Source organism: Equus asinus, chromosome 10 (assembly GCF_041296235.1).
Source record: "Equus asinus isolate D_3611 breed Donkey chromosome 10, EquAss-T2T_v2, whole genome shotgun sequence".
Taxonomy (NCBI): domain Eukaryota; kingdom Metazoa; phylum Chordata; class Mammalia; order Perissodactyla; family Equidae; genus Equus; species Equus asinus.
The window spans coordinates 69,508,296-69,531,972 of record NC_091799.1 but is presented as its reverse complement, the minus strand read 5'-3'; the positions used below and the strand labels follow the sequence as shown (position 1 = coordinate 69,531,972).

Here is a 23,677-nt window from a genome sequence, read left to right as displayed (position 1 = left end):
ATTAAATTTGTCTTGTTTGCTAAAAACCTGCGTATACTATCTGAACTTGAATTCTTAAATGTTTCCTAGGTCCTATAAGAGTACTTTTTAAATCTAGCACATTAAAAGTATTCGAAGTTCAATTTCTTTGGTTTCTGGGAATTTTAGGAATACTCCACTTATGCAAGTGCTTATTTTTCTCTGTAAGCCAATCAGAACAGAGCCCAGAGCCCCTTAAAGAGATTTTATAATCTAATTCATTAATATCATCTGGAGGTAGAAAAACATTACCCACCCACATAATGGGAGAGAAAGACCTTTCCGAATTAACAGACATGTAGATAGACATATAGTCATACCGAGAGCTTATAACTTGAATCGTAAAATTTCAGCCATGGGTTAATAGGAAACACAGAATTATGAATTCACTGGTTCATACTAAAGAGCTGTTCTCTTCTCAGTGAATTTAAGTTCTTCATTTATTTGAGTTCAAATAGACAGAAAAGACTAACAAACTAGATTTTCTGTCTTTTCTCACCTAACAGATAATACATCTCTAAAACCGTTAATCCATTTAAAAGAGTCATCAAATGATCAGACCATAAAACCAATTCTCAAAATTAGTAGACAGCACAATTAAAATGAAAAGACCAGAGAGTCAGCAAAGTTCTCTTGTGTTTACTTCTTGGAGCCAAGAAAAGACTTGCTTGGGCTTAAAATAATGTGTACCTCTTCTGGTGAAGAAGTTTGCCTGTCTTTGGTTGGTGAATCTAATAGGTGTCTCAGTGAGACCTCCAAAATTGGTAAAAGATATTTACCAAAAAAAATAAAACCATGACTCTAATATAGATATAAATAAACATGTGTTGAAGGATTTATTTTACTCGTGAAATAAGGGAGCCAGGGAGATGTTATAAGCAGTTCAAATGAAAAGTCAATACAACACTAATTTCTGTAGAGTAAAAGAATGTTGAGATCATTGCAAATAGAGACAACACTGGTTTTGAGGGCTGGGGGAGTCACCAGACAGGACAGAATTTATGTATCTATCAATTACAGTTGATACTGGCTATTCATTGGTATTATGGTAGTTATGTTCTGTAAAGTCACTACAATCACTACATACACTAAATTTGCAAATACTCAAATATTGCTCCTAGGGAAAATATAGGGTTAGATTCCTGTGAGCCTCTGATCACAAAACTTCGTCAACTGATTAATATGTAACCTTGTTCTTATGAATGTTTCTGTTTAAAAACACCTCATTTAGTGTATATTGTTGATTCCTGAACTTGAATTCATGGTCACCAGCACTGTAACTTGTGTCTGAAGGAAACTTATCTAACGCACCACACATTGGCATATCACAGCCTCTTGAATTCAGGAACTCTGGAAAGTACTAAAGCACTATATTTGGGGGCCATTGTAAACAGCGAAATTACCAACAAGAAGCACAAAAATGAAAAAAAAAAGTGACTGTAAATAAACCACAAAAAGGACACTTGTTTACAATATGAGCGCTGAAACAAGAAGACAGAGCATTACCTTGCTTGACGTCAGCTAGCAATGTGTGTGTTGGTGACAAGTTTTTCACCATTCTATGCATGTCACAATGACCATGGAAGCATTGTGAGTATTGTTTTGGGGTTACAAATAGATTTTAGTGAATACGCAAATTCACAAAGACAGAATCAGCAAATAGTGAGGATTATTGGTACCTACAGCTTACAGAGTTGCAAAATAAGTCAAAGATAGTGAACGTGGCTAACGTCTGGTGCGCTGTAGACACTACATTGTTTTCTATTAAAGCACAAAATTTTTTTTCTACAGAACTCTTTCTTCCTAATCTCCAATCCCAGGTCCTGGCTGTCTTGGGGCTAGGGAAATGTTCAACTTGACTACTAAGGTTCCTGAGAGAGCGAAAGAGGTGAATTCCTTAGATTCCCAATTGGAAGTCTGAAATAATTTTTCTCTTAGAGATATCGTTATACATGGTAGCTTAGTGAGGTTCCTAGTGTATTATAGGTTAAATAAGATTCTGGAAATCCCCATGCACAGACCACTCCCCAGACCAATTGCATCAAAATCTCTGAGAGTGATTTTTAGACATCCACCGTTGGATAGTTTTTTTCTCTAGAAAAATGTGTTCTAACTTTCTAATGACTGATTTTCAAATGTACTTTTGGAACCAGTTTGTTCTGTGGCAAGTTCTGAATAGTATGGTTCTAATTACTGCTTTGGAAATAATAATAATAATATTGTATAGCAATTATATTATTTAAAAAGATAAAATTTAAGGGGGCCATTCACTATCACATCAAAGGTGGGTTTTTTGAGATGTTGCAGCTGTGGCAGGTGTAGGGTATTACTAATCTAATAAATATTTCAGGTGCTTCACATTTTCACCCTATTTGCTTGCTTAAATCATTTTATATAAGTTCTTGGAAAGAATTGCTTTGCCATTGTATCCAAAGCCCTGTTATTTCTCCCCCATGTTTTCTAAAAGAAGATCTAAGATACTTTTAAATTGTTCTGAACTTCCTCCTCCTCCCCCCAAAATATTAGAATTATCAAGAATTTCAAAGTAGAGAGACTTTTAAAGTGAAATTCCTGAAAAGCTATTTTTCTTCCTTTTCCCTCCCCTTGAAATTACATTTTAAATGCATGGTTTGCTTTCACTTAGGCATAATGTGAGTGCATAGCCTGAGGAGGAATCTTGAAACCTTCCAAGTACCAACCAACATAGCTTGCGTTGGCCTCCCACAGCCTTTGCTATTCTGATCGCATGCCTCTCTCTGGTAGCAGTGACTGCCAGTTATGTCACTTTGTGCCAAATTATGTGGTGGTTCTTGCTTTGTACACAAATGGACAGTAGGAAAAATCATTAAACTGTGCACTTCCGAATGTCAGGGTTTGAGATTAGGTTATTAGAGGCGAAAGACCTTTTACAGGACTTGAACCAAGGTTACTAGAGGTAACATATTTCACAAGCAGTAGAAGCACTGATGAATGTGACTTTGTATTTTTGCATTACTGAAGCATAAATGAAAAGGTTCTATAAATATAAATGAATGGAGTTAATTTTCTTTTTCTGTTTCATGTATGGAATTCATAAGTTAATTGTTGTGGTCTGTTTTTTTTTTCAGAGGCTTTTTTTTTTTGGTGGCATTTGAAAAGATTACATCAAACATTCATATCATATGAAATAGAGTATCCCAACTACAGTCTGGAGATCAACAAAATAAATGGGCTTATTTCTGAAAAAGAAATTGAGCATAGATGTTACAGATCACGTTTTAAGTTTACTAGAGCATTTGCCAGAGATACTTCTCTGATACTAGGGCTTAAAGTTCAGAATATCTTCGTGAAAGCATTCCAGTGTGTGAAACAGCAAAGAGAGTCAGCTTCTCATCATTTAGGTGCTGGTGGTTGGATTTGTGGTTAATCCATGCCATATGGCTGCTCTCCTCAGTGGGAAGTGACGGCAGCCCTAGGAGCTTTACCCCATCCCTGGGGCAGCTGCCTTGGACTCAGTTGCTTTGATCTTCTTCTGTTGCACAGCTGGGAAGAGCAAGGGCTGGTTTTCAGCGTCCTAATAGAATAACATATGGGACCTTTGTCGTAGACCACACCTTGATTTTATACAAGCATTCATCAGAAAGTGCAAGTGTTTCCACTTCCGTGATCTCTCTCAGAAACTCGTTTGAGTTTTTTCTTTAAAAAAACCCTTGTTTTAGGGTTGAAAAAGAAATTCTTATAGACATTTAAATATTTCACAAATAAGATTTCATTCTTAAATTTCTACATTCTATTTGTTGCAAGTTATATTATGTTCTTTCTTTTTTAAAACAAGTTTCAAATGGGAAGTAGAAAAGATGAGTACAATTCATGTAACTTACCCATTAAGTATAAATGTTTGGTATCCTTTCAGGTGGTGTTATTCTATAGTTATTTTGTGTTGTTAGCTAAAGCTCACTGCTTGCTCCAGTAGCCTGTATATGGCCGCTGTATTACAAAAAGTAATTTGGAAAAGATTGTGATATGAAGGACAGTGGGACCAGTAATTTGTTCATCCAGGTACTGGAAGGTAAACACTTCGGAGAGGGATGCTTGGAAATGTGGTCAGATTCTTAACAGAGTTCTCAAAAAAGAGCAAATTTTCATTGTAACATACATAGTAGAAAAGTTTTCTGAATGGTGGATAGAAAATCCAAAGGGAGATTTATGTAGACTGACTTGAGTTTCAGTCTCTATTGTGAATTGTCACTAGACTTCCTCACACCCTTCTTCACTTTTACTTAATCAGAGAAGCACAGTTGCATGTGCAGCTTTGGGAGCAAAGTTGTTTTCCGTAGAAAAACGTGAGAGGAAGAAACTTTTTCCCCTGTGCATCCTAACAATCATGGGTGGCTGTGGTGGAGTGATAATATGGAGCTGGTACTGTTAGCACATGGCAGGTTTCTTCCATGTGTGTTTTTGTTTGTTTCACAGGGTGCTTTGCCCATCCGCATTCCAATCCCTATAATGATACTTCTATTTATTGTTGTTAGCACCATCAACAGCAACTATTATCTGGCTCACAATTCCCGAGAGCCAGCTCACTCCTTAGTTACCAGGAGAAAACCCAAACCAGTTGTTCTTTTATGTGTACAAAAGCCCAGTCTTCTCACATTGCAGTGACCCTGACAGCATTTTGAGGCTCCATGAACAGAACAGATAATTGAGCTATGTCTGCTTTCTGATGCAGTAAAAAAAAATTCTTTCTCTCCCTGGTGATTGAAAGACATTAACCATATAAATGAGTGAGTGATTATCAGGTATGTGTTTGTGTATAATACCAGTTCCTAAATATTTCCAAATGCTTTTTCGTTTCTTCTTCAGTTCCTCTTATACTGTCTTTACTGGGCTGGAGAATGTGTGTTGGGAGGCAGAGCAGGGAGGGAACATAGGTTCTGTCACCCATCATTTGGCAAGAAAAGGTCATGGAGTCTTGGGTAACTTACAGACTGACTTTCCAGGAATTCTTTTGTGGGGGTGTGTGTGTGCTTTTTCTCCCAGAATCCTCCCAGTACATAGCTGTATATTTTAGTTGTGGGTCCTTCTAGTTGTGGCATGTGGGATGCTGCCCTCAACATGGCCTGGCGAGTGGTGCCATGTCTGCGCCCAGGATCCAAACTGGTGAAACCCTGGGCCGCCGAAGCAGAGCGCGCAAACTTAACCACTCGGCCACAGGGCCGGCCCTTCCAGGGATTCTTAAAATAGTCTTTTCAACACATTTACCGAAATAAAAGGAAAAAAAGTTACAGAAACACAGAGATTGAAAAGAAATGGATGGAATAGTTACAAATGGCAATTACAGGCTAATTTTCAAGAAATAGAGTTTTAATTATGAGGTGGTCAGGTGCATAGCTTTAAAGTCAACCTGAGTTAAATCCTGGGTTTGCCACTTACTAGCTGTATGGCTTTAGGCTGCTTGTTTATCTTCTCTATGCTTTATTTTTCCTCATAATTAAATATAAAATTAGGATATATAAAATGCGTACCTCATAAGCCAAGCAACATGTCAACTCAATTTTAAAACTTAATAAAAATACATTTAAGCACTTAGCACAGGGCCTAGAACATAGAACATAGAATACCAGGCACACTCCTGCCCCAAAGTGTTTGTACTTGCTGTTCGCTGCCCGCAGGCTATTTTCGGTGACGTCCACGATAGCCACAGGGCGCACTCTCTGACCTCCTTCACGTCTTCACTCAGATGTGACCTTCTCAGGGAGGGAAAGCTTGCCTATCCTCTCTAAAATGTTCTCTTCTTTGTACTTATTAGCATGTTTTTTTAATCTTAGGTATTGGTGTATTAGCACCTAATATACTATACATTTACTTATTAATTTCTCTTCCCCTACTAACTTGAGGAAGTTTGGGAATTTATTCACTGCTTTGCCTCTGGTGTCCAAACAGTTTCTGACACAGAGTAGGCAATCAGTAATATTTATTAAATGAATAGCAAATGCTCAGTAAATAGTAATTATTATTGTTATACCTGCTGCATTGAATTCAGTATTTTTATAATTATCAGCATCATTTACTGATTAATGTAGGAAATGCTTGAGAAGTTTATATTAAAGTTGTCATGCTCAGTTCACAGTATTAATTTGCTTACCAAAACCCTATTCTATAGTTAATAACTAGGCCAAATTATCCCTAACTAGACCCAAAGCATCATAGATTCAAAATTCATGAGTTCCAGTGTGATGGAAATTTTATTTACACTAATACTTCACTTCATATAGAAGATGTGTTGCTTGGAAGTTGCACATTAAACTTCAGGGAGAAATAATCGCTTAGCATTTATCAAGTACTTACTGTAAACCACAAGAGACAGTATAGTTGAAGCACAGGCTCTAGAATCAGGCTGTGTTTCAAATCCTGATTCTGCCCCTTCCTAGCTGAGTGACCTTGTGCTAGTTACCTAATCACCCTGTGCCTCAGTTTCCTCAGTTATATAAAGGAAATAATAGTAATTCATATAAAGGTCTTACAAAAGGACCTTTCGCATAGAACTCAAATAACTGTTAAGTGCCAGGTGCTTTCGCAGCACTTTACATGAATTAGCTTATTTCATCCTCATGACAACCAACGAAGTAGGTACTATTTTATGCCCTGTAGTAAATTTTTTGAAATGCAAATAACCACTTGTTAATGTACTTATTTTTTACTTTATGTCCTCTTAAAGTAAGATATTTGTGATTTTTTTTTTGTTTTAATGGGTAGGAAAGTTCTCAAAACATTTTCTCTGCTCTGTGAAAGTAAGGTTATGTTAAGCAAGTGAATTGAATCAGCATTTTCTCTCCCGGCTTCTGATGTTTCATTTGAATTTTAAACCATTTATTTCCTTTGCTTTTCTGCTTCTCCGTTTCCTCTTTTTTTTGAGGAAGATTAGCCCTCAGCTAACTACTGCCAGTCCTCCTCTTTTTGCTGAGAAGACCTGGCCCTGAGCTAACATCCATGCCCATCTTCCTCTAGTTTATACGTGGGACGCCTACCACAGCATGGCTTTTGCCAAGCGGTGCCATGTGCGCACCCGGGATCTGAACCAGCAAACCCCGGGCCACGGAGAAGCGGAACGTGTGCACTTAACTGCCGCTGCCGCTGGGCGGGCCCTCCATTTCCTTTTATGGCAAATGGACTTTCTTTAAAGGTGGAGTTCTAGCAGTGGAATTGCTAATTCCCCCTTTTGGACACTGAAATAGGCAATAGTAGCAGTATACTTTGATGACTTGAGTTTCTTAGGGTTCACTTTTGTGGCAAAATTGAATTCTAAGTAAGGGGCTGTTGAAATGTAAAGCAGCCTTGGTGGTCCACATTCATTTCCAGTTCAGGGAACCACATCACCCATCATACTGTGTGTGGCTGCTGTGTGTTGCTGTGATGCTGAAAGCTATGACACTGGTATTTCAAATAACAGCGGGGTCACCCATGGTGAACAGGTTTCAGCGGAGCTTCTGGAGTCCACCCACTTCTGAAAAAATTGGCCACACAAACCCTATGAGTAGCAGTGGAGCATTGTCTGATGTAGTGCTGGAAGGTGAGAGGATGGCGCAGAAAGACCAGGCGGGGTTCCGCTCTGCTGTGCACAGGGTAACTAGGAGTTGAAATTGCCTCGAGGGCACTGGCAAAAACAAATTCAAATGTAAGCTTTGTGACAACAAATACTGTACTCACCAAGAGGTAGTAGAATTCATGCTAACTCACAGGATCAAGAAGCTCACTTAGACAACTATATAATATTCAGTTTGGACATTTTACACATGACTGCATGATCAGCTATGAATCAGATGTTTCAAGATGAGTTATTTGAAGAATGTTCTGAGAGAGAAGAATGATTAATTACAGGAATGGAAAATGGATCGTATGAAGAAAAGTGAAAATTATAGAGGTTGCTTGGTCTAGGGAATACAAAGGTGACAATTATATTTTTAAGGATGTTGATTTGGTTCTTCTCCATATTTTAGAACTAAAGAGCTGGACTTAAATTAAAGCAGAAGAAATAGACATAAATAAATCCAGTGTTCAAAATTATAAAACATGAAAAGGGCTTTTGAGAAAAGAGAAACTCTTAGAAGAGAATAGATATTTTAGACCAGTGGTTCTCAAACCTCTGCATAAACATCTCCTGGGATCAATAGTTAAAGTGCAGATTCCCAGGCCCCCACCAGAGATTCTCATGTGGCCTTTGGGCAGGCATAAGAATTTTCATTATTATCAGTACTTCCATGGGATTCTAATGTAGATAGCCCTTGAAGCAAATGTAGGAAAACTTTCTGAGTTAATCAGTAGCCCAACAAAATCCAGGGAATTTAACCAAGTAATCTCAACTTTGTGTTTTCTATAGATAAGTATGTACTTGTTTTTCTGTATTGCTTCGAGTGAGCTCCAAACTGCTGTAAATGGACCAGCTTTTAGAATACAGTGAGACAGGTTATATTATTCAATGCTCCTCATTGCAGTTATTCAAGAAGTCACATATTAAACAACACGGAATGGAGAATTTTACATTATACATAACCACTGGTAATTGAACAAAGAATACTGAGCAAGAAGAAATTGAATCATGGTCACACCCTTAATTTGAGATAAAGTAAATCATCTTCAGGCAATGTTTTGGACCCTCTTGTCACACAGGATTATAAGGGAACAAATTACTAAGTATTTATATTTCAGATGTGTTGACATGTACTCCTGATGATAAATGAATATTAAATTTATGAAAGTTAGCCTCTGCTTGCTGTATTCTTCAGGTATTCTCTTTAATTCTGTTCCTGTAGGCTTGTTTTTGTTTTTGTTTTTGTTTTCTAGGATGGAGCTATGACGTTGAAGAGAGGAAGGTTCCGAAACCCAAGTCCAAGTCTTATGGCGCAAACTTTTCTTGGAACAAAAGAACAAGAGTATCCACAAAATAGGTTGGCACTGACTATATCTCTGTGCTTGACTGGGAATAAAGTCAGCTGTGCAGTATTTATAGTCCATGTATAATACATCTCTTAATCTCCTAATAAATTTGACCTTTAAACTGCAGATACATTTTGTGGTGTCTATTTTAAATGTTTTTTGATGTCTCAAATTGAATATGTTACAATTCCCGATATATAGAGGAGATCTCAGGTGATCATACCTTTAAGCAGTTTCAGTACGTAGAATCCATTAAAAGGAATGCTTGAAATCAGCTGCAACATTAAAGTTTACACTTGCTTTTTATAGCCATTCTCAATAGTGTTTATAAACTACCAGCCATCATTATTAAAATGCTGTCTTAGAAGTTCTTCTGTTTTATCATAGGGAGAGGAATTCGTGATTACGTTGCAATCTGATAAACCTAAACCCAAATCTCCTTATTATTGAAGTTCTCTTCTTTAATTAGAACTTTATATTCTCTAAGCTTCTTTGAGCCTGAATGAATTATGTTCCATACTAAACTCTGCCCACAAATCAGTGCTTCATGATTGTGAGAGGTTCAGATGGAGATTTTATATTCTTATGAATTGAGAGACTCAGAGAAAATAAAAATCAGTTCATTGTTGGAGATTTTTAGTGTTCACTGTTTTTAGAAAATATAAGTAGATACGGCTTTTGTTATATGTTAATCATTTAAGTCATACAGTATGTTATCATGCAACCATACTTAGTCAGGCTCTTCAATAAACACTTTGTATACTATGCTTCATAGTAATTCTATTAGGTAGGCACTATTATGTTCCTCATTTTGCAAAGACATAAATCAAGGCTTAAAAGGACTAAATAACCTGCTCAAAATCACATAGGTCCTAAGTGCCAAAGGTGGGACTTGAACCCACGTTTGTCTGTCTTCAAAGCCCATACTCTTAATTGCTTTAGTTATAAAGAAATAGGAGTGATTAATGGCAGATGATTTCTTTGGATTGCTAATACATTGTTTGATGTTTCAAAAGTTATATACTAAATACATTCTTTCATAATTATATTTCATAAAAACACTAATAGCACATTGACCTAGCCCAGTAAAGAAAACATCTGAGTATAAATTTGTACAATCTTATTTTGGAGAGCATTTTGGCAGTCTCTTTTCAAAATGTTAACTGCATATTCCATTTAATTCTAAAAATCTACTTCTAGGCAAGCAGCCTATGGATGTACACAGAGGTGAATATACAAAGATACTGCAGAATTGTTTCTAGTAGCTAATAAGTTGAAACAATCTAAATGTCTATTAAAAGATGAATGAAGTTAAATGGAGTATTATGCAGCTATTGTAAAGAACAAGAAATAACTGTACAGGGTATTCAGAATGATGTTCAGGATATATTGCTAAGTGGAAAAAAACAAACGAATAATAGATAACATATCTGAGGGTGAGGTGACATGGCAGATGCTTACATTATGCACCTAGAATATTTCAGGAGAGATATATAAGAAACTATTAATGTGATTTTACTAGTTACCACTGGTTGTGGCAGAGAGGAGTCTGGGGTCTTTCACATTTATTTTAATTTTTAATACACTGAATATATTACTGTACAGATGTATTATTTGTATAATTAAATACATAATTATAAATGTACTTCTACACTATGATATCTTGCCATCTTAAGCTTTACTTAATGATTTTATTTAGAGTTTTATTTCAAGTAAATAAACTGCAAAATGATAAAATATAACTAAGTTGCACAGATATTTCAATGAGTATGAGTTTAAATTTCAGTTTAAAAAAAAAAAACCTACTTACATCCCATACAATAAGGCAATACAAGCAAGTTTTCTTCAAAAAATGATATACTTTCCACCTTAACTTTGGTTTTTAACATAGCACTCTTTATATCTGTTGTTACTCTGGTAGAACTAACTTCCTAGGTAACCTCATGCCTTGGCTGAAAAATTCACTATTGTTCTTTGCTTTTGTAATATCTTATCTTTATTTACATAGTTAATAAATGCCCAACTGTTTCTGGGTTGTTTCCATCTCTCTCATTATTCTAGAGGTGCTGCCGATACTATAATTTATTTCTGTAGAACTAGCATAAAGGGGCTCCCATTTGTTGTTTTTGAATGAATTTTTGCCTTTTGGGGTAAGTATGACAAATCCAAAAAGAAAGAGAATAACCTAGATGGCTCTCATTTTTATAGTATCTGTCTTATGCTAAGGGATCCTGTGATATAAATTTTCTTCATCAAAAAAACAAATACTCCACCAGTAGTCCTGAAATTTAGTATCAACACAAAAATGTTTTAATGACCTTTAAAATATTTAACTTACTTTTTTATAGTATCTTAATTTAAAAATTTTTGTACCACCATTTTGATTGTAGATACCAAGCTATTGCCTTTATTGACTGAGTCTGAACCCCAGATTTAAGTTATCCAGTTTTTGGTTGTAAACCATAGTGACAAAAAAGTGATCTTTCATTAACATACTAAGTTTTTCTTTGATAGCAGCTGTGTGCTATGTACTGTGTTATATACTTTATTACGCCCTGGGTTCACAGTGGAACAAGACTGATTAGATTGCTGCTCTCATGTTACCTGGAGACCTAATGAGGGAGTTTATAATCTGCCAGCAATTGCTAGTTACTTGGTATGAGTAAAGATTGAGTTAGACTACTTGAGCTTCAATTGTGGTTCGACCGCTTACTAGCTTTGTGAACCTTATAAAATTAAGTAAAGTTTTCTAAGTCTCAGTTTCCTCAACTCCAAAAAGGAGGTGTCTACCTAATGGGATAGGTGAAGATTAAGTGATAGAATCAGAGTGACTGTGTATCGAGCTCTTCCTGTGTCAGGTACAGGGCACTGTGCAGTGCATTGTATGGGAGCTCTGCCTCTTCTAGGAAGGCCTCCTTGAGCACCTGCAGCTCTGTGAAGTTGGTCTTACAGAACTAACCATTGAGACAGTTTGCTGCTTAGCGTATACTGCTCTCTATTTTTAGTTATGTTTTTAAATGATTTCTTTAAAATATTTGTGCTCTGATTATAAAAGTGTTGCAAAAATATTGGATATAGAAATCATAAGGAAGAATATAATCACAAATGCTACCACTCCCAGATAACCATTGTTATACAGTTGGGGTATATGTTTCTGGTATTTTTTTTCCTGTTCCCTACATACATGTATGTTGCTGTAATAAAACAAAATTGCAATAAGATGGTATGTATGTTTTTAAGAAACAAAATTGCATTGGTACCACTTTTTTTCACTGAGTATATCATTGTTTTCCAATACATTTTTCTATAGTATGGTAACTAATGGTCAATTTAACCTTCTAATTCTTCAACATTTAGATTTGTTTCAGTGTTTTGCTTATATATTTTTACAAGTATAACTGTTACCTTTCCAGCCAGACTGAAGGACTAGAAGGGTAAGGATTGTAATACCTGTTTTGGTGTGTGCCACAAAGGCTTGCTCCTGGGAAAGCTCAAAAAACAATGGTTAGTTTGATTGTTTAGATGATTCTGAATACAGACCAAAGCCGGTACGTCCCATTCCCTTCTGGTTTTCAGTTGATAATGTCTTTGAAACTGTTAGTGGGTATTTACTGGGACTACTCAAGAGCTGCTTGAGTTGATGTTTACTCCCATCTAAAAATTACACTGAGCACTTGAGTTATTTTTAAATGGACTTTTTAATGTTACAGTAATCTCCCATAAATTCTCAAAAACGGGAAAAAGTTGTACAGTTATTACAGTGGATTTCTTTGGAAGATAAATATGAAACCCACATGGGTAATGAAGATAAATAACCAAATTGAAAAAATATTAGATTATGAGTTGTGATTTAATTGATAACGCACAAATACAGACATGATTACATCTGTGCCTTGGACCCTAGTGGCGGTAGATCTAGGCTGAGGAAATTGAATGCTGGATTTTATGGCAGCTCTGGAAACCTGAGGAGAAGCATCAGTGTCTCCAGTTGTCACTTTAACAAGAAGTTCAGGAGGTAGGAAGCACATGATGCTTGACTTTGTGAACAAAGCCTGCCAACAGTGACATGTGGTAATAATATATTATAACTTAATAGATTTTCTCCTTATCTAAAGTTCGCTGATAAAGTCTTTTCTATTCACTGGAATTTTCTCTAAATTTTTATTGTTAAAAAAAAGGTTGGGGCCAGCCTCGTGGCCAAGCAGTTAAGTTCACGTGCTCTGCTTTGGCAGCCCAGGGTTTTGCTGGTTCGGATCCTGGGCACAGATCTAGCACCGCTCATCCAGCCATGTTGAGGCAGCATCCCACGTAGCAGAGCCAGAAGGACCTACAACTAGAATACACAACTATGTACTGAGGAGCTTTGGGGAGGAGAAGAAGAAAAAAAGAAGATTGGCAACAGATGTTAGCTCAGGTGCCAATCTTTAAAAGAAAGACAGGGTTGAAAATAAACACTCGTTTACTCTTCTCTTAAATTTACTAGTTAACATTTTGTCACATATATTTTTCCCTTCATTTAAAAGTAAGGTGCAGACAACATATCATCTCTAAATTCTTCGTGATGTATCTCTTCAGAAAAAAGACATCATTCTTCTACATACCACAATAACATTGTCACAATTAAAAATAATTTGTTGATAGTTTAACAAAATATAGTTCATACACAGATTTTGCCAGGTTGCCCCAATATTGTTCTTTATACTGATTTTTTAAAATCCAGGATCCAATCAATAATCATTGAATTTAGTTTCCTTTTATCTTGAACAGTTCACCTTTTTTTTTTCTTTCATGATATTGAGCATTTTTGAAGAATTCAGGCTAGTCATTTCATAAAATGTTCCACAATTTGGATTTTTCTCGTTTCCTCATGATGACATTCACGTTAAACAGTTTTGTTAACAATCCAAAGAGTGCTAAAAATATGTGGTAACATTTGGTGGGAAACAGGATTTATGCAGTCTCAAAGTATTCACCCATAGATTATGTAGTAACTAAAAGAGCTAAAAGTACTTTATGATGGAGAAATCTGGCATGTAGCACCTTAAACAAGTGATCAAAATTAACATCACCAATAATTAGTGATTTTATATTCTTCTCAAGGAATCACTTCTGGAGGCACATAATACCTGAATCAGGTATTAGACTGGAGATTACAAATGGTCATTTTCTAGTTCTGTCAATTCTCCGCTGACCAGGTGGCCTCACTGGTTTGTTGTTGTTGCTGTTAATTACTGTTGACATAGATTCTTTTTTATTTTATATACTTTATTGTCATATTTAATGTCCCAGATTTGACCCTTAGGAGCTCCTTTAAGCTGGCTTCTATGTTCCTTTGGCACATCTTCATCCATTTTTTAACAGTTCTTTGATTTCTGGAATAATATATTTTAGGTTTACCTTGTACATTCCTTCCTCAGACCTGGAATCAATCGTTTCTCCAAGGAACCTGTTTCCTTTTAGTGGGAAATAATATTTAGAAATCAAGATTAGGGTACTCCCTAGACCCATGTAGTGGAGAGAGTTTCCACACACGCACATACTTTATATCATGGTAACCTCAAATTGCAATCCAGTCACTCGGAGTTCTTCTTCTGCTTCTCCCCATTTTATATTTTATCACCCTTCTCTCACAATGAGAATCCTGCTTCTCAACATTAGTGTATTACTCATTTATTCTGTTCTACACTACACACAAAATGGTTTTAAAATCACTAGTACCACTAGTAAAAAACTACAAGGTAAAGTTCAAGATTTTTCCACAATTCTTTTTGTCTTTAGAAAAAGTGCAGAGGACTTACAGTACTGTGTCCCAAGTTACTTGAATTTATTCTTTACATTATCAATTTTCATATATAATTAGGTTCATTAGTTCCTTTGTATTCACCTCTAGAGCTTTTTCTTTCTTGTTAATTAATTAGTTAATTCATTATTATTTGTGTGTTTGTGAGGAAGATTAGCCCTGAGCTAACATCTGTTGCCAGTCTTCCTCTTTTTGCTTGAGGAAGATTGTCTCTGCACTAACATCTATACCAACCTTCCTCTATTTTATGTGGGAAGCTGCCACAGCGTGGCTTGACGAGCAGTGCTAGGTCTGTGCCTGGGATCCGAAGCTGTGAACTCTGGCCTGCTGAAGTGGGTGTGTGAACTTAATCACTCTGCAACCAGGCCAGCCCCTAATTTTATTTTTTAAATATGAAAAATTTTAATGTGGTTCAAAAGTCAAAACTGTATTAAAAAATTGTATTCTGAGGAGTTCCTTTCTTACCCATCCTCTGAAGTTCAACCAATTTTTATTTCTGATTTTTCCTCCGTTTCATTTTGCAATAAAAAGCAAATACTTATTAATTTTTCCCCTTTCTTACACAAAAGGAAGCATACTTTATCTACTCTTTTGTACCTTGCTGTTTTTCCTTATAACATTTCCTGTATACCTTAGAAAGTGCTCCGTATCAGTTTTGCATTTGAAATTGGTACATCTTAGTCTATGTAAATTGTACTTCAATAAAATTGACTTAAATATTTTAAAGACCCTCAGTGTGATGTCAGAGCAGCAGTTTATGACATGCCTGATCTATGAGCATTTAATATGGCTTATGATGGATAAATTAAAAAATAGACACATAAAGTTGTTGATACTTGGTTGAGAAGATCATATTGTTAGAATTCCTATACAGAACTGTCTGAAAGTCAGATTTTCCATTCCTGTAATCATTTTGGCCATGACTAGGATGGTCCATGTGGAATAAGGCAAAGTGAAGAAATGTTGTAAGAAATATTACTCAAATTTGACATCTGCAAAAACCAAAAAATTAGATACTTCTCTAGTTTTCCATTATTGTGTAAAACAAAACAAAGCAAAATTCTTAACATACCTTATTTGATGAAGCATTCATTTTCTGGTGTGATTTGGTTTTCTGTTTGTAAATCTATGCATGGGAAGATGAACTCATTTTGAGTTATATTGAATGAATATGCCAGTGAACTACCCAGCTGAAGATGAACAGCAGACCATTGGAAATGTAGCTCTGGAGCTTAGCAGACAGGCCAAGAGCATTGGTGTACAGTGATAATTAAAGCTCTGAATAAAGTAAGAAGTACAAGATTATGAAGAGGAGAGGTCAAGGACAATCTTTTGGGGAAAATGTTTTTGGTAAGTGAAGAGGAAGAGGTGGTAAATAAGGGATAGAGGAGACCAATAAAGGATTTTTAAAATGAAAAGCATCATCTTTTAAGCTCAAAGGTTGCACAGCTCTTTGTAGGTTGGTAGGTGCTTAGATCAAGATTACTACAATATCAGAAATGGAAATTGAATAAGATTAGGTGCAATTTCATAAAGAAAATGTGGTTCTACTAGTAAGTATAAGGCTGTTTAGTCTTTGTATTAGTTTCTTATGGTTGCTGTAACAGAATACCACAAACTTTGTGGCTTAAAACAACACACATTTATTCTATAGTTTTGGAGGTTGAAAGTCCACAATCATTTTCACTATGCCCAAATCAAGGTGTTGGCAGGGCACTCCTTCCAGAGATCTAGGGGAAAATCCAGTTCCTTGCCTTTTCCGGATTCTTGAGCTGCGTTCCTTGCTCCGTTTTCAAAGCCATTAACATCTTGCTTTAGACTTCCCATTACCTTCTTTCCCTCAGGTCAAATTTGCATCTGCCTCTCTCCTATAAGGACACTTGTGATTACATTTACCACTCACCCAGATAATTCAAAACATGGGAAAACAAAGCCATGAAAAATGTCCCAGAAGTACCTCACTCTAAACTCAGTCTGCCTGTCATGTTTCTTTGGTAAGTTAATCAGTGTTTACATAAATGACTACATTTTAGAAGGACCTTCAAAAATAACCTAATAGTAGGTCTAATTTAAAGTTGTGGAACAAGGAGTAGTGTACGCCAGTTCATAAAACCAATCTTTTTTGTCACAGTGAGGCTTCATACTGTCTGTCCTTTTGAATAGTTCCCTAGAATAGTCACATGCCCATATTGACCTGACTCTGATGAATTTAGGCCTGCTTGAGTCAAGGAAAGTTTAAAATAAGTAAATATATCAGATTTAATATCCCCTCTGGAGGAGAAGCAAAAGTACAGTATTCTTAAGTAAGACAATGCTTAGATCAAACATCAGATGTGCCACTTGACCTCTTTGCACTTTAGTGTCCTTATCGAATGACATTGAATAAATCAGCACTTAGTAGATAGTTGATAAAGTTGGGCACTCTTCTTCATGAAAATTCACATCATTCATTCATTGTTATTTGTGGCCAGGCATTAGAATAAATTGTATATGCCTGCTAGGGTTTCTATTTAATTTTTTAAACTTTATTCATAATGTGAAATACAAAGATAAAGCAGGATGCCTACAGATATGAGTAGGATTTAGGTGGTTGCTGAAGGTTTGGGTGTGTGGAGGACTGGAATTGGCCACCCCAAGATACATCTCTTTGGCATGAGGATTATCTTGGGCTGGTTACTTTTAAAAACTGCAGACATGAGAGAAACTGAAAAGTTGTTGAAGCATTTACATTTGTAAAGGAAATCCCATCTGTAAAGGCTTCTCCCTCTCTGTACCAGTAAGTAGGGAAGATGACCTTATCTCTAGAAACTCTTATCAATGCAGAAGGCAAGGACTTAAATCTGCATAATAACCTTACTTTTGTTTACTGTGCTTTTCTGGTAACCTCCCATAACTGACTCCCCCAACCCCCAACATCCTCCTTTGTCTTTAGCTGAGGATGGTAGTTAAGGTGAGAGTTTCCGCCATTTTGGTGAGTTACTCAGTTTTTCTTGGTCTCTCCCATGTATACATGTTATAAAGCTTTATTTAATTTTCTCCTATTATTCTGTCTCATGTGAATTTAATTTGTAGTCCAGCCAGAAGGACCTAAAGTGGGTAGAGGAAATGTCTTCCTCCCCTACAGGTGGCTGTGGCAATTTCTTAAAGTAAGACAACAATGAAGTTTGCTACATCAATTGACTCTTCCTTTCATGAACGATTTCTCTGTGGTATGTGATGCTGTTTGATAGCATTTTACCCACAGTAGAACTTCCTTCAAAATTGGAGTCAGTCTTCTCAAACCCTGCCACTGCTTTATCAACTAAGTTTATGTAATATTCTAAGTCCTTTGTTGTCATTTCAACAATCTTCACAGCATCTTCACCAGGAGTAGATTCCATCTAAAGATACCACTTTCTTTGCTCATCTGTATGAAACAACTCATCCATTAAAGTTTTATCATGATATTGCAAGTCAGTCACATCTTTAGGCTCTTTTTTTTTTAAAGATTTTATTTTTCTTTTTCTCCCAAAGTACATAGTTGTGTATTTTTAGTTGTGGGTCCCTCCAGTTGTGGCATGTGGGACGCCGCCTCAGCGCGGCCTGACAAGCAGTGCCATATCCACACCCAGTACTTGAACCAGTGAAACCCTGGGCCGCAGAAGCAGAGTGTGCAAACTTAACCACTTGGGCATGAGGACAGACCCCCCCCCCCTTTTCTTTTTTTTAAAGATTGGCACCTGAGCTAACAACTGTTGCCAATCCTTTTTTTTGTTTTTGCTTTTTCTCCCCAAATCCCCCGAGTACATAGTTGTGTATTTTAGTTGTGGGTCCTTCTAGTTGTGGCATGTGGGACTCCGCCTCAGCCTGACCTGATGAGCAGTGCCATGTCCGTGCCCAGGATCTGAACCAGTGAAACCCTGGGCCACCAAAGCAGAGCGTGCAAACATAACCACTTGGCAACAGGGCTGGCCCCTAGGCTCTACTTCTAATTCTAGTTCTCTTGGTATTTCCACCACACCTGCAGTTACTTCCTCCACTGAAGTCTGGAACTCCTCAAAGTCATCCATGAGGGTTGGAATCAACTTCTTTCAAACTCTGGTTAATGTTGATATTTTTACCTCTTCCTATGAATCAAGAATGTTTCTTAATGGCCTCTAGAAGGGTGAATCCTTTCCAGAGGTTTTGAATTTACTTTGTCTAGATCCATCAGAGGAATCTCTATGTATGGCAGCTATAGCCTTGCACAATCTATTTCTTAAATAATGTGACTTGAAAGTCAAAATTACTCTTTGATCCATGGGCTGAAGAATGGATGTTGTGTTAGCAGGCAAGAGAATGACATTCATCTCATTGTATATCTCCATCAGAGCCTTCGGGTGACCAGATACGTTGTCAATGAGCAGTAGTATTTTGAAAGGAATCTTTTTTTCTGAGCAGTAAGTCTCAACAGGGACTTAAAATATTCAGTCAACCATACTGTAAACAGATGTGCTGTCATCCAGGCTTTGTTGCTCCATTTATAGAGCAAAGGCAGAGTAGATTTAGAATAATTATTAAGGGTCTTAGGATTTTCAGAATGGTGAATGAGCATTGGCTTCAACTTAAAGTCCCCAGCTGCATTAGCTCCTAACAAGAGAGGCAGCCTATACTTTGAAGCTGTGAGGCCATGCACTGACTTCTCTAGCTATGAAAGTCCTAGATGACATCTTCTTCCAGTAGAAGGCTGTTTCGTCTACATTGAAAGTCTGTTGTTTAGTGCAGCCACCTTCGTTAATTATCTTAGCCAGATCTTCTGGAGAACTTGCTGCAGCTTCTACATTAGCACTTGCTGCTTCACCTTGCACCTTCATGTTATGGAGATGGCTTCTTTCCTTAAACCTCATGAACCAACCTCTGTTAGCTTCAAACTTTTCTTCTCAGCTTCCTCACCTCAGCTTCATAGAATTGAAGGGAGTTAGGGCCTTGCCCTGGATTAGGCTTTGGCTTAATGGAATGTTGTGGCTGGTTTGATCTTCCGTCCAGACCATTAAAACTTTCTCCATGTCAGCAATAAGGTTATTTTACTTTCTTATCATTCATGTGTTCACTGGAGTAGCAATTTTAGTTTCCTTCAAGAACGTTTCCTTGGTATTCACAACTTGGCTAATTGTTTGGCATAAGAGACCTAACTTTTGGCCTATCTCCACTTTTGACATGTCTTTCTCACTAAGCTTAATCATTTCTAGCCTTTGATTTAAATTGAGAGACTTATGACTCTTCCTTTCACTTAGAGGCCATTGTAGAGTTATTAAATGGCCTAATTTCAATATTGTTGTGTCTCAGGAATAGGAATTCCTGAAGAGAGGGCGAGAAATGGGGGAATGGCAGGTCAGCGGAGGAGTCAGAACACACACATTTACTAATTTCACCATCTTATATGGGTATGATTTGTGGCATCCCAAAACAATTAGAATGGTAACATCAAAGACCACTAATCATAGATCATCCTAACAAATATAATAATAATGAAAAAGTTTGAGATATTGTGAGAATTACCGAAATGTGACACAGAGACATGAAGTGAGCAAATGCTGTTGAAAAAATAGTGCTGATAGATTTGCTTGATGCAGTGTTGCCACAAACCTTCCATTTTTAAAAAAGAAAAAGCATTATCTGTGAAGTGCAATAAAGCAAGATGCAATAAAACGAGGTATACCTGTATTTCTCACAGTTCTGGAGGCTAGAAGTCTGAGGTCAGGGTTCCAGCATGGTTGGGTTCTGGTGAGGGCTCATTTCCTGGTTCATAGAAAGCCATCTTTTTGCTCTGTGCACACATGGCAGAAGAAATGAGAGAGCTCTCTGGGCTCTTATATAACAGTAGTAATCCCATTCATGACAGCTCATGACCTAATCACCTCCCAAAGGCCCTACCCTCCTAATACCATCACAATGGGGGTTAGAATTTCAATCAACATATGAATTTTGGGGCGACACAAACATTCAATCCATAACATTCCACCCCGGGACCCCCAAAATGCATGTCCTTTTTGTATGCAAAACATTCATTCCTACCCAATAGCCCCCAAAGTCTTAAATTGTTCCCGTATCAACTCTCAAGTCCAAAATCTCATCTAATATCTAAATCAGATTCCTCTCCAGCTGTGAAAATGTGAAACCAAACAAGTTATATGCTTCCAAAACACAGTGGTGGGACAGACACAAGACAGTCATTTTCATTCCACAAGGGAGAAGTAGGAAAGATGAAAGAGCTTACAGATCCCAAATAGGTCCAAAACCTAACAGGGCAAACGACATTAAACCTTAGGGCTCAAGAAGTTCCTCTTTGGCTTGATGTTCCACCTTCTGGACCCACTGAGGTGGAGGCCCCACTTTCCAGATCCAAAGTGGTGGCAAACTTAGCCGCACAGCTCAGAGGTGCACTGCCCAACCTGTTGTTCTGTACAGTGGCCGTCTCCACACTGCAGTTCTTCATGGGGTGGGGGTTAGCTCCCAGGGCTCTGCCAGGTGGCCCCACCCCCAAAGTACCACTGGGCATTTGTACTGCCCTTTGAAATCAATGCGGAGGCAGTCCTGCCTCCCAGGCCCATGCACTCTGGACCTGTGGTGGCAGTGGCTTCCCAAATAGATCATCTTTATGTAATTATGAGAGTAATTGATAGAAACATGAGCCAATCAATCTACAAGTATTAATACCATTTCAAGGAAAGAATACACATATGAAAAACAAACAAAGATTGTTCTTGATACCAATTTAAAATCCTCAAAAGGGGGAATATTTTTTAAATGTAAAACTATCAAATGATTCTTAGAAAAGGATTTCCATGAGAGCCTAAAGTAATAAGTGCCACAATTAAAGCATGCTTTAGACTTTCTTGTGAATGGCAATTCATCTAAGGCCACACAGTGCAGTGCACTTGGCAAATATAAATTATACAAATGCAAGACAGAGAATGATTGAACTTTACATGAGAAAGAAGAAAATTGCAAGCAATGAGAATGAGATGAAGGATCATAGGGGACCATAAAATGAATATGAATTAAGTAAATATGTAACAGTATGGAAGGACACTGGAGAGTACAGAATGCAACTTCCCTGTGTATTTAATGAAGGATAAGTTGAACTAAATAAAGAATTGCTTCAGTTAAACTTCCATAGGATCAAATACACATTCCATTTTGCTTTAGGTTATACCTCTCAAAGACATACGTGGAGAGAATTTCAGAGAAGAAAACAATAGCCAAATGCCAAAAGGTAGGTCATATATATTTAAAAAAAAAAAAAAAAAGTTTGGGCACACCCTCAACTACTGGGAGCCATTAAAAATAAAATAGTCTGCTTGGTAATCACAAAGGTTTGCAAGACAACCAAGAGCTAGGGCAGGGTTGGTCTACATAAGCCCACTCCTCCAAGCCTGGGAGAGTTGGGTGTTTTATCTAATGCATAGAAACCAACACAGATAGTCAAGCAAAATGAAGAAACAGAGAAATATGTTACAAACAAAAGAACAAGATAAAACCTTAGAAAAAATCCTTACTGAAACTGAGATAAGTGATTTACCAGATAAAGAGTTCAAGATAATGGTCATAAAGATGCTCACCAAATTCAAGAGAAGAATGGATCAACACAGTGAAAACTTCAACAAAGAGAAAATATAAAAAAGTACCAAATAAAAGTCACAGAGCTAAAAATACAATAACTTAACTCAAAAATACACTAGATGGGTTCAACAACAGACTAGATGAAGCAGAAGAAAGGATCAATGATCTTGAAAACAAGGCAGTGGAACTCAATCAGTGCAGCAAAAAGAAAAAAGAATGAAAAAAACTGAAGATAGCTTAGGGGACTTATGGGACAACATCAAGTGGACTAACATTCTCATTATAGGGGTCCCAGAAGGAGAAGAGAGAAAGGGGTAGAAAACTTATTTGAAGGAATAATGGCTGAAAACTAACCTGGTCTGGGAAAGGAAACAAACATGCAGATCCATGAAGCCTAGAGCGTTACAAGTACGATGAACCCAAGGATTCTGACACCAAGACACATTATAATTAAAATGATAAAATTAAAGGCAAGGAGAGAATCTTAAAAGCAACAAGAGAAAAACAACTTGTTACATACAAGGGAACCCCCGTAAGACAGTGAGCAGATTTTTCAGCAGAAACTTTGCAGGCCACAAGTAAGTAGCATGATATAGTCATAGTGCTGAAAGAAAGAACCTTCCAGCCAAGAATACTCTACCCGGCAAAACTGTCACTTGGAATTGAAGGAGAGATAAAAGAGTTTTCCAGACAAGCAAAACCTAAAACCTGAAAAATTAACAGTGCTAATTAGTAACAGGAAAGCATAAGAAAGTATAAATCTCACTAGTAAAGGTAAATATATAGTAAAGATGGTGGGTTAATCATTTATAAAGCTAGTATGAAGGTTAAAAGACAAAAGTAGTGAAAATAACTATAACTACTATAACTACAATAATTAGTTAAGAGATGCACCAGATAAAAAGATGTAAAATGTGATGACAAAAACACAAAACATGGGAGGGAGAGTAAAAATGTAGAGCTTTAGAATGCATTCAAACTTAAGTTGTCAACTTAAAATATAGACTGTTATAAATATAAGTTGTTATAGGTGAGTCTCATGGTCACCACAAAGCAAAAGCCTATATTACAAAAGAGAAAGAGAAAGAAATCTAAGCATACCACTAAAGATAGATATCAAACCACAAAGGAAGAGAGCAAGAGAAGAAGAAAGGAACAGAGGAAGTACAAAACAGCCAGAAAACAATTAACAAAAAGGCAATAAGTACATACCTGTGAATAATTACTTTAAATGGAAATGGACTAAATTCTCTGAACAAAAGACATAGAGTGGCTGAATGAATTAAAAAAAAAAAAAAAACAAGATCCATCTATATGCTGTCTGCAAGAGACTCACTTTAGACATAAGGACACACACAGACTGAA

At 36.8% G+C, this 23,677-nt stretch overlaps 1 protein-coding gene across 1 annotated transcript in view; it reads left to right on the top strand.

The window, feature by feature from the left end:
• The window catches only part of NDUFS4 (NADH:ubiquinone oxidoreductase subunit S4), a 101,225-nt gene extending 92,168 nt beyond the window's left edge, over positions 1-9,057 (top strand). The window contains exon 5 of the mRNA XM_014860325.2: positions 8,839-9,057. Within this exon, the coding sequence (XP_014715811.1) occupies positions 8,839-8,942 (104 nt within the window). The 3' untranslated portion in view covers positions 8,943-9,057. The remainder of the gene's footprint in view (positions 1-8,838) is intronic.
• Positions 9,058-23,677: the final 14,620 nt, after the last annotated feature.